Below are 18,635 nucleotides of genomic sequence, written 5' to 3'. Positions count from 1 at the left end.
TTTAGGAACCAAATTATCAAGCAGTTTAAACATAGGACACTTGTGAAAACGATTAACTCTGCCATGGTAGAGTTATGGTAACTTTTATAACAATGATGGTGGTGGTGGTGGTATTAACATTTACTTAATGCTTACTAAAATGTGCCAGGCGCTCTTCTAAGTGCTCCGATAATACGAATTAATCAAATATCTCACAATATCCCTGTGAGGTTGTTACTCAAATGATTCCTTCTTTACAAATGAACAAAACCAAGACACAGCTTAGGTAATTTGCCCAACGTCACACATCTAAGAAGTGGTCGTCTGGTCATATTTTTGATTGTCATGATTGGGAAGGTGGAGGGCAGTGTTACTGGCATCTAGAGGCCAGAGATGATGTTAAACATCCTACAGTGCACAGGAACCACAACAAAGAATTGTCCGGCTCCAAATGTTAACAGCGCCGAGACTGACAAACCCTGCAAAGTGCTGTCACACCTCTTCAACACCATCTAATGTTATCCCTCCTTGCTCACCATGCTCCACTCAACTTTCCTCCTTTAGGTTCCTCAAATCCACGGTACTCTTGTCTTGCCCAAAGCCTTTGCATTAGCTGGCTCCTCATTCTCTGGGGCTCAGCTCAAATGTCACTTCCTCAGAGATGCCTTCCCTGATCACCTTCTGTCAGAGTACTCTTCCTCCCAAATTCTTCACTGTTTATTTCCATTGTAGCAATCATCTCTAGCTAAAATTATCTTATTTGTTTACTAGCTCATTACTAGTCTGTCTCCACTAAGAAAGTATAAGCATCTCCAGATGGGTATCAGCCCTATTCACAGCGGTAGGGAAGAGTGTCTGGGGCAAGGTGGGCACCGAGATTAATATTTACTTAATGATTAAATGAATACCTGGCATTGAGACTAAAATGGTAAACAGAATCCCTGCCTTTATGGGGGTAATAAGCTATGGGGGTAATCAGACGCTAAACACATAATTATAAATAATTAAGCAAACAATAGGCCATTCAGGAGTCTTAAGGGTCTACCAACCAACCCTTAACGCAGGGCTAATGAAAGAACTGTGTTTATGTGCCCTTCTGCTTGAAGGACTTGGATAGGCACGGCAATTAGCATCAACTCTCAACAGCTAGGGTTTATGGCTGAGATATATATAAAATTTCAAACCGGTGCTGGGCGTGGGGATAATGCGCGGGCTGTGATTCGGGCCTGAGGATGTGGTCTCGTGCTGGGCTGCTTTTCACGCGAGCAGAACTCTAGTGCCTTCTCTAGGGCGCAGAGCAGACCCCAGGACCCCGACCCGTGCTGCAGGTAGAGGGTGGGCCACCTCCGTCCCCCTCGACTCCCCCGGAGTACTCACCGCCACTCTCTCCCCGCAGCTAGCTACGGTTGCTATAGCGCCGACGGCGTGTTGGTCGGCTGGCCGAGAGGAGCACGGGAAAAACATGGCAGGCTCCGTTGCCTCCTGGGAAATGTAGTTTTGCTCCAGCCCTAGCCCGCCCGCTCGCAGAGGAGCTGTCGGCCCTGGGAAATTCTCGAGCCCCAAACCCCGAGGCGCTCTCGAGCGCCTCCGCCTTGCATCCTGGGAATGGTAGTTCTCGTGGCTCGGACGGAGAATGGCGCCGGGCGGGAGCAGGTCGCCGAGAGAACTACAAGCAGGAGGCGGGGTCCAGGGAGAGGGATCTACGCGGCTAGCAGTGGCGAAGGCAGTTGTAGCGGCAGCATGAAGCGGACCCCGACCGCCGAGGAACGAGAGCGCGAAGCTAAGGTATGTCGGCCTCTCGGGAGTCTGGGATCCTTCGTGCACTTGTAGCTAGGGGCCGGGAACCGGAAGGGCTTGGTTGCATGGCGAGCGGACGCAGGGTCTTAAGCCGAGGGATGACAGGGCCTTGTCAGTAAGGGAACCAGAGACATTGGGGGATATACATACATTCATGCTGGTCGGGATGCAGGCCTAGTCCTGTTGGATCTGCTCACCAAGGAGAATCACGACACCCATTTCCTTTTCCTGCTTCTGCGCCTCATGCCTTGGTCAAATTTGGAGCTACGCTGGTGCCTCAGTTTACCGGGATGACCGTGATCGTAACAGTTGTTCTTTCTCTTCAGTAATGGTTTCCGAGGACTGAGATTGGTTCAGATGAAGTATCTGTGCGGTCAGAGGTGTTTATTTGGAACAGTTGTCTTCAGTGGCTGCCTGTTGTCTTCAGCACAGCGGATATGAACCTAACTACAATCCTGTTTTCCACCTTTGGGGTTTAGCTTCTGGTAGTTGCCATTCCATGGATGGCAGTAATAAACATCTACAGCGACTTCTTCTTTTTTTTTTTTTTTTTTTTAGCTTTTATTACATGTCAGGATCTGCGTTAAGTTCGTAAAATTTATATTATTTCATGTTCTTACCATAGCAGATTGCGAGATAGATATTATGCAGATGGAGTACCAATAGTCCTGTTTTACATATGAAGACTTAAGGTTCAGAAGAATTGGGTGTTTTCCTTTCTCTCACTCCCCAAATCAAGCCCTGTTGGTTTGTTTACATATGTCGGTAACCTGTCCACTTTTTCTATCTCCACCACCTTGGACCAAGCTACCATTATCTCTTTAATGGATGTTGCAAGAGTCTCCTTGCTGGTCTACACTTACTCTACTCCCTAAAAACTCCCTTGTCTCCTTCCACACAACCAGTCTCTTTTGCACACTATGGAGAGTGGTATTTTCGAAGCGCAAATCGAATCATGTCCCTTTCCTTCCTCCCTCCTCTGCCAACCACCTGTTTAAAAATCTTCCATGACGTTCTGTTGCCCTTAGGAGAAAGAGAAGACTTCACGTGGCCTACAATGTCTTGCGTGGTTTGGACCCTACTTATTTCTACAGCCTCATGGGACCTGACACTCTCCCTGCTCTCTACCCATCAGCCACTTTGGCCTTCTTGAAAGGCCCTCTTTCCTGCTTTATCTGGTTACATAGCCTTTACACATGCTGTTATGTTGCCTACTCTATGTTAGGCAAATATTAGAAGTGAGGACCAATGGTAACTAAAACACACAATTCTTGCTCTTGTAGAATTTAGAATCCTACAAGTGAGTTTGTCTTAGGGCAATACTTCTATGGATTTAAAATATAAAGTCTGGGAGCGCCTGGGTGGGCTCAGTTGGTTAAGTGTCTGCCTTCGACTCAGGTCATGATCTTGGGGTCCTGGGATTGATCCTCGCATCGGGCTCTCTGCTCAGTGGCGAGTCTGCTTCTCCCTCTCCCTATGTGATTTCTCTTGCTCTTATTTATTAGATAAATAAAATCTTTAAAAAAATATAAAATCTGTCCTATAATGACCTGAGTTGTAACAGGGTTTCGCCAGGGGCCTGAAGTTTTCTTGCTAGAGTCTGCCTGTGAAATAGACAGTATACTAAAGATGGATTTAGAGGGGGGAGGATCCTTCTGCATTAGTCTACAGCAGTGCAGAGAAAGAGGTCAATGTCACCCAATGGCGTTGTATATGATGTCTTTCTCACCTTTTAGCTTTACATTTATGTAAAGACCTGTGAAAATTTATTGAGCATCTATTATTTACTAGACACTGGGATTATGACTTAAGCTAAGATAGAATCTCTGGACAAAGGAGCTTTTACTCTACTGAAACCTTACCCTTTGCCTGTGTGATAGTGACCTGTCATCCACCTTTTATGGATGTGGAAACTGAGGCGTGAGGAAATCATGACTTGCCCAAGGCAAGTGTGGAACTAGGGCTCAGAACCAGGTCTTCTGACTCAAAGCTTTTTTCCATTTTCAAGGTGTGAAACATGTTGAATTGACAGAGCAAGTTGTCTTCTGGTGTAAAGAATTCCTTTGATATTTATTTGAAATTTACTTATGAACATATTATTGGTTAGAACAAAGTATAGGCAATTAAGTTTTAAATTTTAAATAGAAAATGGTCAGTTACTCATGACTTTATTTTCTAATCAACTTCATTGAGGTATAATTCATGTACAATAATTTGCACCCATTTATAGTGTACAATTGACGAGTTTTGACAGGTGTATACACCTGCGACACCACCATCATAGTTGACATAGAGAACCTTTCAGTCCCTTCTAGAAATTTCCTCTTGATTTGTAGTCAGTGTCCCCCCCACTTTGGCTCCCAAGCAATCATCAATGATGTTTTCTGTCACTGTAGATGAGTCTGTATTTTCTAGGATTTCATATAAATAGAAACAAACTGTATGTACTGTTGAGCCTGTCTACTTTCACTCAGCATTTTTGAGATTTTTGAGATTCATTCATGGTGTCCTGTGTATCAGTAGTTCATTCCTTTTTATTACTGAGTGATAGTCTACTGTGTGGAACTACATGTATTGTTTATTCATTCACCTGTTGCTGAAGAACATTTGGATTGTTTCTGGTTTGGGGCTGTTATGTAAAAAAGCTGCTATGACCATTCATGTATAAGTCTTTGTCTTTGTTTCTCTTGGATAAACACTCAGGATTCCAATTGCTCAGTTCTTTGTTTAGCTTTACAAGAAACTGCCAAAGTGATTCTGACATTTTCATTAGTTTTTTAGGGCTGCTGGAACAAGTTACCACGATCTTGATGTCTTAAAACAACAGAAATTTATTCTTAGTTCTTTTTTTTTTTTAAAGATTTTATTTATTTATGTGACAGAGAGAGACACACACAGCGAGAGAGGGAACACAAGCAGTGGGAGTGGGAGAGGGAGAAGCAGGCTTCCCGCAGAGCAGGAAGCCCAGTGCAGGGCTCGATCCCAGGACCCTGGGATCACGACCTGAGCCGAAGGCAGATGCTTAACGACTGAGCCACCCAGGCGCCCCAGTTCTGTCTTAGTTCTAAAGGTAAGTCTGGATGCGGGGTTTTCACAGGTCCTGGTCCTTCTGAAGGCTCTAGGAGAGAATCCTTCCTTGCCTCTTTTAGCTTTTGATGACTCCTGGTATTTCTTGGTTTGGGCAGCATAACTTCAGTTGGCTTCTGTGTTCCCATGGCCACCTTCTCAGTGTTTTTTTTTTTTTTTTTTTTGTGTGTGTGTGTGTGTGTGTGTGAAATCTCCCTCTCCTTTCTCTAGTAAAGACACGGTCGTTATATTTAGGGCCTGCCCTAAATCCAGGATGATCTTAATCTCAAAATCCTCAGTTTAATTACACCTACAAAGACCCTTTTTTTCCAAATAAGATCACATTTACAACAACTGTGGATTAAGTTTGGACATATTTTGGGGAATGTTATTCACACCCAGTACACCATTTTATATCTTCATCAGCTGTGTACGAGAATTCCAGTTGTTCCATGTCCTCACCGATACTTAGTATTGTCAGTCTTTAAAATTTTAGCCATTCTAGTGGCTGTGTACTGGTAGCTCATGGTGGCTTTAATTTGCATTTCAGTGACAACTAATGAGTTTGAGTATCTTTTTTAAAAAGTTTTTGAGGTATATCTTATGTACTATAAAACCTCTTTTAAGTGTACAATTCAGTGATTTGTAGAATGTTTAGAGAGTTGTGCAGTCATCACCATAATTGCATTTTAGAACATTTCCATCATCTCCCAAAGAAGATGTATTCATTTGTAGTTTATTCTCCATTCCCACCTCCTATTCCTAGGTATCCACTAATCAATTCTCTTTTCTCAAAGTTGCCTTTTCTGGAGGTTTCATGTAAATGGAGTCAGACAATATGTGGTCTTTTGTGTTTGGTTTCTTTCACCCAGCATAATGTTTCGAGGTTCATCCATGTTGTAGCATGTATCAATACTTTGTTCTTGTTTATTACTAAATAGTATAGTATTCCAGTGTATGAATATACTGCATTTTATTTAATCCATTCACCAGTTGATGGATAATATTTGGGTTGTTTATGCTTTTTGGCTATTATGAAAAATGCTGCTATGAACATTCATATTCTACTTTTTGTACAGACACATATTTTCCTTTCTTTCGGGTAGAGGCCTAGGAGTGGAATTGATGGTCACATGGTAAATCTGTATTTAACGTTTTGAGAAACTGCTGTACTGTTTGTTTTGGTCTGAATGTTTGAGGCCTCCCAAAATTTTTATGTTGAAATCCTAATCCCCAAGGTAATGGTATTAGAGGTAGGGACTTCTGGAGGTGATGAGGTGACTAGGAATGAGATTAGTGCCTTTATGAAAGAGGCCTGAGAGAGCTCCTCATCCCTTCTGCCATGTGAGGACACAGCCAGAAGTTTGGAGTCTGCAACCCTGAAGAGAGTCCTCACTTTAACCCGACCATGCTGGTACCAAAATCTTGGACTTCCAGCCTCCAGAACTATGAGCAATAAATTTCTCCTGTTTATAAGCCACCCTGTTTGTGGTATTTTGTTATAGCAGCCCGAATGGACTAAGACATTGTTTTCCAATGCGGGTGCACCATTTTATGTTTCCACCAGCAATGCTTGAGGGTTCCAGTTTCTCCACATACTTGTCACTTCCTGTTACTGTCCTTTGTTATAGCCATCTTAGTCGGTGTAAGGTGTATCTCATTGTGGCTTTTTAAATTTTTTTAAAAAGATTTTATTTATTTGAGATAGAGCTTGTGAAAGAGAGCATGAGTGGGGAGGGGGTGGGGACAGAAGGAGAAGCAGGCTTCCCACTGAGCAGAGAGTCAGACACTCGATTCTATCCCAGGACTCTGGGATCATGACCTGAGCCGAAGACAGATGCTTAACTGACTGAGCCATCCAGCTGCCCCTCATTGTGGCTTTGATTTTCATTTCCCTAACGTGTAATGATGCTGAGTTTGTCATGTGTTTATTGACCATGTATATATTTGTTTTTGTGAAGTGGCTGTTCAGATCTTCTGCCCATTTTTTGGGTTCAGTTGTCTTCTTAATACTAAGTGTTATGAGTTGTTTATATTTTCTAAATGTAAGTTCTTTGTTGACAGTATGTACTGTGAACATAGTTTTCCAGTCTTTTAGTTTACTAAATGGTTTTTTGAGGAGCGAAAGTACTTAAGTTTGATAAAGGTCTAATTTATTGATATTGCTTTTTATCATTAATGCATTTTGTGTTATATCTATGAAATCGTTACCTGTCCCAAGGTCACAAAGGTTTCTTGTTTGCTTTTTAAATTAAACTCGATCATCCCCATAATGGGTAATATTACTTTTGGTTTTCTTTTCTCTTTGAAATAACTTAGATTGTGTTTTCTTCTTGTGATTGCTTATGCTGTAGACTTTTATACAGTGTCCAAGTCTGGAGGGTGAATGCAAAGGCTGGACTAAATGTTATCTAGTTTTCCAGATAACGTTTATTTGATCTGTGTTAAAGCCTAAGAATGCACCAAAGTATATTCATGCATTTTTAAAATGAATTTTTCTTGTAAGACATACAGTGGCATGGTCCCAATCAGTATTTGGTAGTCTCAGTTGGAACCACGGCCTTTAAAATTTCCTTGCTGCTGGGATGGAGGGTTGGCACCCCGTGCTTCAGTTTCTCCAGCCAGAAAATGGAGTCAAGCATGGCTTCTTGTGCGGGTTGCTGTGAGGATCCATCGTGATGAGGTTTGGCCCCTGTGCCAGGGACACAGTAGACTCGGCTTGGAATGAGTTTGGTTGTCCAAGGGGCCCTCTACTGATCCAGGGTTGCCCCCATGCTTTTGTTTTTCACAGGTAACATAATTTGTTATTTTAAAATAATTCAAAATTCATAGAAGGCTGCAAGAGCAGAACAGAGAGCTCTCACAGTCCTATCATGCAGATTCACAACTTGTTAACGTCTTGCCACATTTGCTTTTTTGCTTTCTCTCTCCCTATATATACACATGAACCATTATTATTATTATTTTTAAAGGTTTTATTTATTTATTAGAGAGTGAGCGAGCAGGAGCCAGAGGAGCGGCAGAGAGAGAGGGAAAGGGAGAAGCAGGCTCCCCGCTGAGCAGGGAGCCCAACGTGGGGCTGGATCCCAAGGCCCTGGGATTATGATCATGACCTGAGCCAGAGGCAGACACTTAACCGACTGAGCCATCCAGGTGTCCCTGTTATTTTTTTTAATGAACCATTACAGAGCAAGTTGGAGACCTCAATCCTCTTTACCCCTGAACACTTCAGCATTTATCTCCTAAGAACAAGGACACTTTGTTATATAGAAACATAGTGAATTGTCACATTCAGAAGAGTTAACATTGATAAAATATTATTCCAAAGTCCATATGTAAATTTTGCTAATTGTTCTAGTAATACCTTTTATACTTTTTTTTTTTTTCCTGGCCCAGGTTCTATTCCAGGACCACACATCATCTGTAATTGTCATGTGTCTGGTTTCTTTTAACCTCCTTTAATCTGGTCTCCTTAATTTGGTTCCTCATGCTTTCTTTCATGACATTGATATTTGGGATGAGTAAGGCATTGTTGACATTTGTGATGAGTACAGGCTGTTTGTTTTGTAAGCTATCCCAGTATTCCTGTTTGTCTGATATTTCCTTATGAGGAGATTCAGATTATGCATTTTTGGCGTGTGTATTTCTACAGAAAGATAGGGGCCATTAGAGATCACACATTTACAATTCACGTATTCATCCTGCCTGTAGATGTGTTTTCCTTGGCCCAAACTATGTTTGAAAGTTTCTGAATTATTTTCTAATACAAAGTGGTGATAAAAATCTGGATGTCCAGCTTTCTTGAAAAACTAGACTCTGGCGACACCAGGCATGCGCTGCACTAACTGGAGCTGAAGAATGGCTGCCCCTTGAGAGGGGAAATGGACTTTGCATTTTGCCGCACTCCAGCTTTGCCCATTAGCAGTTTTGAGTATGGGGCTTGAAAGGCAGCCTCCTAGAATCAAGTCCAGCTCCATCACTGATTTGGGCCCGCAGCTTCATTGCTCTGAACCTCAGGTTCTTCACCTGTAAAATTGTGATATTTATGGTCATGGTGAGGATTAAGTGAGATATATGTAAAGCACCTAGAACATTCCTGGCACATATTAAAAATAAAGGTGGTTGTTACCACCATCATGTCATCGGCCTCAGAGTTACCACCTATCCGGTCCCTGTACATATTTTAGCCTATGTTCAGGATATTCATCCAGTACACTTACATCGACTGTCTAATTGGACAGATTTTCTCAATTGGGGTTCCACTAACTTCTCTCCTGTGCATCCCAAATGGTATAAATTACGTACCAGTCTTGGGAGAATTGAGAAAATAGTCATTCAAACCATTTTCTGTGTTCTGTGGTTCAGATGAAGAATCTGGTTAAGTGCCAGGTAGCACTTACCTGGGACTGGGGGCACGTGGGTAAATATGGCGAATTTGGTTCCTTGGAACTGGCTGCCTTTCCATGAAAGGCAATAATTAAGTACCAACAGTAGAGTGGTGAGTTTTGTCATGGTAGCTCCCATGGAAGCTCCCATGTCCCATGGGAGCAAGGAGGATGTAATGTGCTATGGAGGTCACGGAATTCCTTCCTCAGGAAGATCTATTTAACTTGGTCTCGGGGTTATGGAATTCCTTCCTAAGATCTGTCTAAGGATGTATCCTTATGAGAGGCCTGAGACTCCTTTAGAAGTTGTTTAGAAATATTAAACCTGTTCTTTTTTCTAATTCCAATATATTTAACAGTGTTATATTAGTTTCAGGTGTACAGTGTAGTGATTCAACAATTCTATATATTACTCAGTGCTCATCATGTAAGTATACTCTTAATCCCCTTCACATATTTCACCCATCCCCCTACCCACTTCCCCTCTGGCAGCCATCTGTTTGTTCTCTGTAGTTAAGAGTCTGTTTTTTGGTTTGTCTCTTTTTTTCCTTTGTTCATTTGTTTTGTTTCTTAAATTCCACACAGGATTGAAATCATATAATACTTGTGTTTCTCTGACTTGTGTTTTGCTTAGCGTTATACTCTCTAGCTCCATCCGTGTGGTTGTAAATGGCAAGATTTCGTTCTTTTTTTTTTTTTTAAAGATTTTATTTATTTATTTGTGAGAGAGAATGAGAGACAGAGAGCCCGAGAGGGAGGAGGGTCAGAGGGAGAAGCAGACTCCCCGCCGAGCAGGGAGCCCGATGTGGGACTCGATCCCGGGACTCCAGGATCATGACCTGAGCCGAAGGCAGCCGCTTAACCGACTGAGCCACCCAGGCGCCCGATTTCGTTCTTTTTTTATGGCTGAATAATATTCCATTATATAGATACACTACTTTTTTTTTTTTTTTTTTTTTAATGAGTAGGCTCCATGCCCAATGTGGGTCTTGAACTGGTAACCTTGAGATTAAGAATCTCATGCTCTTCTGACTGAGCCAGCCAGGTGCCCCTACACCACATCTTCTTTATCCATTCATTTATCCATGGGTACTTGGGCTGCTTCCATAATTTGGCTATTGATACAGCTGCTGTAAACATGGGGGTGCATGTATCCCTTTGACTTAATGTTTTGGTATTTTTTGGGTAACTATCTAGTAGTGCGATTACTGGATCATAGGGTAGTTCTGTTTTTAATTTTTTGAGGAATCTCTGTATTGTTTTCCATAGTGGCTACACCAGCTTACATTCCTACCAACAGTGCAAGAGGGTTCTTTTTTTCCCATATTCTTGTCAACACTTGTTGTTTCTTGTGTTGTTGTTTTAGCCATTCTGACAGGTGTGAAGTAATATCTCAATTGTAGTTTTGCTTTGTATTTCCCAGATGATCAGTGATGTTGAGCATCTTTTCATGTGTCTGTTGGCCATCTGGATATCTTCTTTGGAGAAATGTCTGTCATATCTTATGCCCATTTTTTAATTGGATTATTTGTTTTTTGGGTGTTGAGTTTTGTAAGGTGTTTTTTTTTTTTTTTTTTTTGTATTTTGGATACTAACCCTTTAGTGGCTAAGTCATTTGCAGACATCTTCTACCATTCAGTAGGTTGTCTTTTAGTTTTGTTGATTGTTTCCTTTACTCTGCAGAAACTTTTTATCTTGAGGTAGTCCCAGTAGTTTATTTTTGCTTTTGTTTCCCTTGCCTCAGGAGACATATCTAAAAGGAAGTTGTTATGGCCCATGTCAAAGAGGTTACTGCCTGTGGTGTCTTCTAGGATTTTTATGGTTTCAGGTCTCACATTTGGGTCTTTAATCCATTTTGAATTTATTTTTGTGTATGGTGTAAGAAAGTGGTCCAGTTTCATTCTTTTGCACATTGCTGTCCAGTTTTACCAACACCATTTGTTGAAGAGACGTCTTTTTCCCGTTGCATATTCTTGCCTCCTTTGTCAAAGATTAATTCACTATATAATCATGGGTTTATTTCTGGGCTTTCTATTGTGTTCCATTGATCTATATGTCTGTTTTTGTGCCAGTGCCATAGTGTTTTGATTACTACAGCTTTGTAGTATAACTTGAAATCTGGAATTGTGATGCCTCCAGCTTTGTTTTTCTTTCAAGATTGCTTTGAGGGAGGGGTGCCTGGGTGGCTCAGATGGTTAAGTGTCTGCCTTCGGCTCAGGTCATGATCCCAGGGTTCTGGGATCGAGTCCCACATCGGGCTCCCTGCTAGGCGGGGAGCCTGCTTCTCCCTCTGCCTCTGCCTCTCTCTCTCTCTCTCTGACTCTCATGAATAAAAAAAAAAAAAAAAAAGATTGCTTTGAGGGGCACCTGAGGGGCACCTGAGTGGCGCAGTATGTTGAGTGTCTTGGTTTTGGTTCCGGTTGTGGTCTCAGGTTCTTGAGATCAAGCCCCGCGTTGGGCTCCATGCTCACTGCAGAGTCTTCTTGGGATTCTCTCTCTCTCTGCCCCTCCCCTCCCCCCAAATAAATGAATAAATCTTAAAAAAAAATTGCTTTGACTATTTGGAGGTTTTTTTTTCCTGTTTGTTTCCATACAAATTTTAGGATTCTTTGTTCTAGTTCTGTGAAAAATGCTATTGGTATTTTAATAGGGTATTAGAACCATTCTTTAGTCATGGAGTGGAAGGTATAGATGTTGAAATCCATACTAGTTTCAAAGGTTCTTATGTTGTCTTGGGTAAGATCATCTTTTTTAAAAAATACTGAAAATAGAACAGTTTAGATTTATTACTGAGAGGGTTATATACATTTAATAGGAACATAATTTAAGTAATGTACATTTTTATCAGTGAAGGAATATATCCAGAATAAGCTTGTTGTTTCAAATAAAAATTATTAAAAACAGTCTGTTTTTGGTGGCAGTTGTCTTAATATCATTTTATAAGGTAAACCTTAAGTTATACACTCTAGTGAGTTCTAAATATAATAGCTGAATAAAAGGAAGTTTGTTGTTTATGTATGTACTCATTAGGTCTTTTTACTTCAAATTTATTTTTTTTTTCCAGTTTGGCATTGGATTATTTTGCCAGTGTATCTGTTGCTAACTTAGGAAATTAAATGTAGAACATTTTTGGTGGTGGCCAATGACCAGGGGACTTAAAAAATTAAAACTTCTCCTGGCAGATTCTACTCTGTGATTTTTTTCCCCAAAAGTCTTTCTTTATTTTTCGCTTGATCTCTCTTCCAATGTATGGGTCAACCTTTAATCACCGCTTGGTAGTTTTGATTGCCTTCTCTAGATAGAAGGGTTAGTTTATTTGTTCATGGTTTCCAAACCACTTTATATACCTTCCTTGGAAAGTCAACTAGCTAAACCATTGAATCACTGTGAATTCTTGTCACTTTGTATGATTTCGAGGTCTGTTTCTTAACCATGTTAGTGTTGGTTTTGAAAACTAAATTTGCCATTTGTGGAAAGTCTTAAGACACTTTAAACAACCATTAGCTTCTTTGAAGATAGCATTGGTGTCCGATTCATCCTTCCATCTCTTCCGTGTACCTAGCAGAGTGTCTTGCACATAAGAGACATTTATATGTATCTGTTAAAGAAAGATTGAATGGTCGAGAGCCTCCAGTGTCTGATACAGGTTATGTGTGACCCTTAATAATTATCATGTCAGATCCCTGGCTGCCGATTGGATTTTATTGTGGCTGAGTTTGGCAATGCACTTACTGGTGTTTAGACTGTATGCTTTAGGAAAGGAGAGATGCTGTCTGGTTAGTTTGGTTATTCCCCATTCTATCCCTGGCACTTAGCATTGTGCCAGGCACATAGTAAGTGTTCCATACATATTTATCAAATGAATGAATGAATTCTGCGAAGCATCACCTGTTGTTGGTCATTAGGCTTTCCATTAGTGAGAGCTGAAACTGGAACCTGAAAGAAATAATGGAAAAGGGTTAAGGACTTCATGGATTTTAAATTACTTGTCATAGGTGTAGGTATAGGTATTAATTTTGAGAATCAGTATTCTTTTTTTTTTTTTTTTTTGAGAGAGAGAGAATGAGAGACAGAGAGCATGAGAGGGAGGAGCTGGTCAGAGGGAGAAGCAGACTCCCTGCCGAGCAGGGAGCCCGATGCGGGACTCGATCCCGGGACTCCAGAATCATGACCTGAGCCGAAAGCAGCCGCTTAACCAACTGAGCCACCCAGGCGCCCCGAGAATCAGTATTCTTCTTTTCAGCACATGCTTAGCAACTGCCAGCAATTGTTTTCTAGTGCTCTTTTTCAAATTTAAGATGCTAGTTTACCCTCGAGGGTTAGTGTATTTTGTAGTTGTTAGTTTATTATGGTAGATTTCTTGATAAAATTATATTTAAAGTGTGACTTTCTAACCTCTAGAAGACAGGAACTTTACAGTTGAGATGGTACTTTTAGAACTTCAGAGAAAGATACAGTTCAGAGGTAGATTTGGAGTTCTGCTAACCACATTCACTTGACCTTCTGTTATACACTGATTTTGTATTATTTTATAAATCTGTCTCACCAGTGGATTTTCCAGTGTAAGCTAGGAGGAATCTTGGGGGCTGTTGGATTGGATCAGGAAATGTTCAGGAGATGATGACTTGCATTGGTAGGAGCTTGTTTCCAAACCTTTGTCCTTGGCATCGTGTTTGTCTGCAAGGCCAGTGCATGTTTGAAAGCTGACTCTTGAATAGGTGCTATAGGCTTGCATTTTTGTTTATGCTATGAGCATCTGCCCTGTTGTCATGCGCATCATTTATTTGCTCTGTAATTTTGGAAATGACACGCTTTCAAAATGACCATGCCTTCCTTGCTGTTAAAGAACGGCCATATGACTGAGTGGCAGTCGAGATCCTTACAGCTGGTAGAAACCAAGTAGAAAACTCAGTCTGAAGGACCAAATTATGTTGCATCTGGTCTGAGGAGGAGATGTGTTGCCAGGGCCTGAGTGTTTTCATAACTGTTTGTGATCAGAAAATTTGGAGCTCTGATTTCTGCATTAGCCCTAAGTCTGCCCTTTGGCACCTTCATTTAGTGACTGGATCATTCAGAGCTGAGCCTCAAGGGCCAACATTTCTTTAATAATCATATAAAATGGGCTGATGTGGCCACCTTAACTCACTCTGCTGAACTGGGCATGATTAAAGTCTCAAGGCCGTATTAATATGGATTTTCTGTTTCTATGCACAGCAGTCCATTGTCTCAAGTGTTTTCCAGTTGGCCATTTTTTTGAAAACAGAAGGCCGAACATTTTGCTGATGAATCCCCGCCCCCCCCCCCCCCCCGCCCCCAGCACAAACGTTCTGTTTTTGTTTTGTTTGTGCTTGAGAATAGCACTGGACAAATGCAAACATTCCAGTTTATGTGGCCTCTAGCCTGTTGTCATGTCAGTCTTGTTACTTAGGTAAATAGTGTGCAGTTTTTTGTTTGTTTGTTTGTTTGTTTTGCAGAATCAGCAGCCACTGTGCTGTGAGCACTTTTTGTTTTAGTCACATTATTGACGGGTAACACTATTAATGAGACAATAATTGGGAAATCGGAGTCATTGTTCTCATAAAACATGATCCTTGTAGTGGAAGCAGCCCGGCAGAGGCTTTGCATATGCAGACTGCAGGGGAGGAAAGGATGAGTAGCCAGTGTGCCCAGCTTTTAAATTCATCAGACCCCTGCTGCTTAAATTGCCCCAGCTGTTAATGCTGGAACCATTACAGTAATGGACTCAGCAAATGAAGGAGAACGAAGACACGCACACTTTATTACCAGAGGGGCAATTTTCTCTTCATCTGTAATAGCAGCAGTGCTCATATTGATCAGACCATCAAGATACTAATCCTCTGTAAAATTACTTGTTATAACTGAAAATGTGTTAATCCAAATCAGTCTGTGTCCTGACTGTCTACTTACTATTGAATACAGACTATTAGATGGTTTATTTTTCATGATTTAAAGCCTTTGCCCTGAAAATGGTTGGCGTTTCCCTCGCAACACTGAGTGCTTAATCTTAGCTATAGCCCAGGGTTGTCTTTTTGTTTTAAACAGAACATCACCCACTTAATTAAGGAGTGAGTGTCTGTCTTGCTGTCTGAGTTATGCTGGTGTTTTATGCTCCTCTGGATTTATTAAGCATCTTGTTTTACATTCAGTCTGTGGTTTGTGCTGTAAATAAAAATAGGCCTATCTCGCACATATTAGAAATTTGCAGGTAGCAAATGTCAATAAGTACCAGGGATGTAAGGTTCTTTGATTTATATTTCAGGCACCACATTGTGCTTTGTCGATTGAACCCATAGGCAGGATGCATCCTGGTGTCTTCTGTGTAGCAGATGTGTTTTTGCATCGTTGTCTGAGAAAGTTTATGGTTATTTCTGCATCCTTGGTTCAGTAGATTGCTTTTTAGACAATGAGGCAGATCTACTCCCCCTCCTTGTGTTTTGTGAAATGACTACAGCTAGGAATTGTTATAAGACCTGTTAAAAACTGAGTTCTGTCGTCCTTAATATTTAGGATTATAGGAATTACTCCCTAAAATTTCCATTTTTTCCCATTATAGTTTCTGCCTACAGTATATGTTTATCTGTATACAGACTCAGACGCCCTCTTGGTAATATTTTTATTTATTCTCCTGTACTGTCATTGCTCAGAGCATTTGTATGGCATTCTCTGTAGCATTCATTCAGAAATATTTAATTAGTACTCTTTGTGTGACAGGAATTGTGTTAGAGGCTGGAGATTCAAGGATGAATAAGATACAATTTTTGCCTTTGAGGACCTCGGCTCAGTAGGTGCATAGGCATATGAATAGCAAATGGTGAAATCCACTTGTGAATGTAGTTCCTGGGAGCGGATACCAGTTATGGGTGTAATAGTAAAATCAGCCTCATCGATTTTTCTTGAGGTGTTACCAAAAGCAGAACTGTGCAGTTTAATCACGCTTAAGACTTGCATCTGAATGATTCCTAGCTGTTGGGAAGAAATCTCTTCTCACTGGAGACTTGTTTACTGCCCCCTGGAGACAGTCAAAGGAAGGATTTCCAAAAACGTTTTGATCAGTGACCACATTTTTGGTTATGTAGTTTCCCATGGAGACTACTTTATTTAAAGGGGATAGTGCTTATTCGATTGTTTATGTTCTGACATTTATATTATAAATCAGTCTTGTTGCTTTAGAGTATAGTTTATCAGGAGAGACAGTAGCCTGTTGTGGTTAAGAGTGTGGATTTTGGGCCCAGTCTGCCTTGTTTTCCCCCTAGCTTCCCAATACTTACTAGCAGAGCGATCTTGGAGTCACCTCATCTCCTTCAGCCTCAACTTCATCTGTAAAATGGGGATAATAATAATTGTGAGGATTAAATGATTTAATATATGTATTTAGAATAGTGTTGGGTGTATATAAGTGTTTCATAAGCATTAGCTGTTGTTATTACCAGAGGTGTGACTTAGGTAATAAAATTATTTTTAACATGTGGCTAATGAAAGATAACTTTGTAAATGTATGACCACAATATGTGTGGCATATAAGATAGTTAAGCATTTCTTATTTAAAATATTATTTTTTTCCTGGTAAATGATAGTTTGTTATATTAGAAAAATTTGAAAATACAGAAAAATACGAAGAAGGGGGGAAAAAAAGCCTATAATTTTCCAGAGATAACCACTGTATTTGTATATTGGTGTATTTGTTAAAGTACTGTATTATTATTGTGCCTGTTATATGTATAATATATTACTTTGAGCCCAGTTTTATCTAAAATATATTTATGATACATATTTCTATAAGGTATTTTAAACAAAGCTGTACAGTATTTCATCATATGGATTTTTATTATCTAGTATTTCATCTTATAGATATTTTTTTCCTGCTATTATAAATTATCTTTCAGTGACACAAATCTTTGTGTGAACCTCTGGTATTTTCCACAGGATAAATTAAAAGAAGGCAAATTGTCAAGTTAACATTTGTAAAGAGATTTGGTTTGCATTGTCAAATTGCCACTCAGAGAGGGAGTGCCAGTTTCTACTATAATAAACAGTGCCTAAGAATATATATTTGTTACAGCCTCTCCAACACTGGGAATTATCATAAAGTAAAAATATTTGACAATTTGGAGATGAAGTAGGAGCTCATTGTAGAGCTATTATATATATTTTTTCTAATTTGTATTTTCTTAATTACTAAGTATATGGTTGAATTCCCTCTCACTGTGTTTATTGGCCAAAAATATATTTCTTTTGTGATTTGTTTGTTTAAATAGCCTTTGTTCATTTTGCTAATGTGTGTTTATCTTTTCTTATTGACTTGTAACAACACTTCATAGATTAGGGATATTATTTGTTAATCAAGTGATGGAAATATTTTTCCTAGTTTGTTTATTGCCTGCCTTTTACTTTTGAATTTTTGTTATTCAAAAGTTTTTCAACCTAAATATCAGATTAGTCATTTGTATGTCCTAGTTATTTTGTGTTTAAAATTTTTCATGTCATTCTTGTAGTGCATTGAGAATTTAGTTGGTGTATAAAATGGAGTAGATGTCTAACTTTTTCCTTCCAATGGTTAATGAGTTTACCCCCTGCATTAATTGACTAATTTGAATGCCGGAATACTCAGATCTGCTTTTTTTTGTTTGTTTTTATTTTGTTTTATTGCTCCGTTTGTTTTGTCTGTTGTTCTTGATACACCATTTTAAGCACCAGAGTTTTAGGATGCCTTCCAATTTCTGGCAGTACAAGACCCCCATGACTATTCCGTGTTTTTGGAAGTTCCTTGGCTCTTCTTTTGTATGGAGAAGACAACAGTTTTTCCAGATAAACTTAAGAACTCACTTTTTCAGGGTCTCCCAGGTACATCAGCCCTTTGGTTTATAATTGTTATTGCATTAAATTTATAACTTAATTTGGGAAGAACTGAAATAATTATGGTAAAAATTTTTTCTTATTCAGCAGTGATATTTGTCTTTTCATTTATTTAAGCTCTCTTTTATGTTCCCAGAATGTTATGCAATTTTATTCAATTAAGTATTTTTTATTACTTTTTGGGTTTATTACTGGATATTTACATTTTTGATTACTGTTTTTGGTTATTACTGCAAATGGGTTATTTTTAAATTATATTTTTAAAGTGGCATATGAGAAACTTATTTTGTGTGCTGTTGTAATTGGTCACAAGATAGAATGATATTTTTTGGGTTGATATTCTTGGGTTTTCTAGGTATATACTAGGTAGATAATTTAATATCTGCAGATAATATATCTGCAAATATAATTTGGTCTTTCCCCCTTCAGTAGTTACACTCTCCTCTCCTTTTTTTTTTTCTTGTGTTATTACATTGTCTAAAACCTCTAAACAGAGGCAAAAGAAGATAGTCATGCCTTTACTAGTTGTGTTTT

At 39.7% G+C, this 18,635-nt stretch overlaps 2 protein-coding genes across 3 annotated transcripts in view; one reads left to right on the top strand and one right to left on the bottom strand.

The window, feature by feature from the left end:
• RPGRIP1L (RPGRIP1 like) overlaps positions 1 to 1,429 on the bottom strand; it is a 93,784-nt gene extending 92,355 nt beyond the window's left edge. Inside the window, exon 1 of the mRNA XM_035025201.1 lies at positions 1,357 to 1,429. The gene's annotated coding sequence lies outside the window, so the exon portion shown is untranslated. The remainder of the gene's footprint in view (positions 1 to 1,356) is intronic.
• A 243-nt stretch (positions 1,430 to 1,672) lies between these two features.
• Positions 1,673 to 18,635, top strand: part of FTO (FTO alpha-ketoglutarate dependent dioxygenase) — a 373,021-nt gene continuing 356,058 nt past the window's right edge. For both annotated transcript variants that reach the window (XM_035025197.1, XM_035025199.1), the window contains exon 1: positions 1,673 to 1,764. In XM_035025197.1, the coding sequence (XP_034881088.1) occupies positions 1,720 to 1,764 (45 nt within the window). In that variant the 5' untranslated portion in view covers positions 1,673 to 1,719. The remainder of the gene's footprint in view (positions 1,765 to 18,635) is intronic.

The sequence above is a fragment of the Mirounga leonina genome, unplaced genomic scaffold, assembly GCF_011800145.1.
Source record: "Mirounga leonina isolate KUSES-001 unplaced genomic scaffold, KU_Mleo_1.0 Mir_180, whole genome shotgun sequence".
NCBI lineage: Eukaryota > Metazoa > Chordata > Mammalia > Carnivora > Phocidae > Mirounga > Mirounga leonina.
This window is presented reverse-complemented; position numbering and strand designations above follow the sequence as displayed.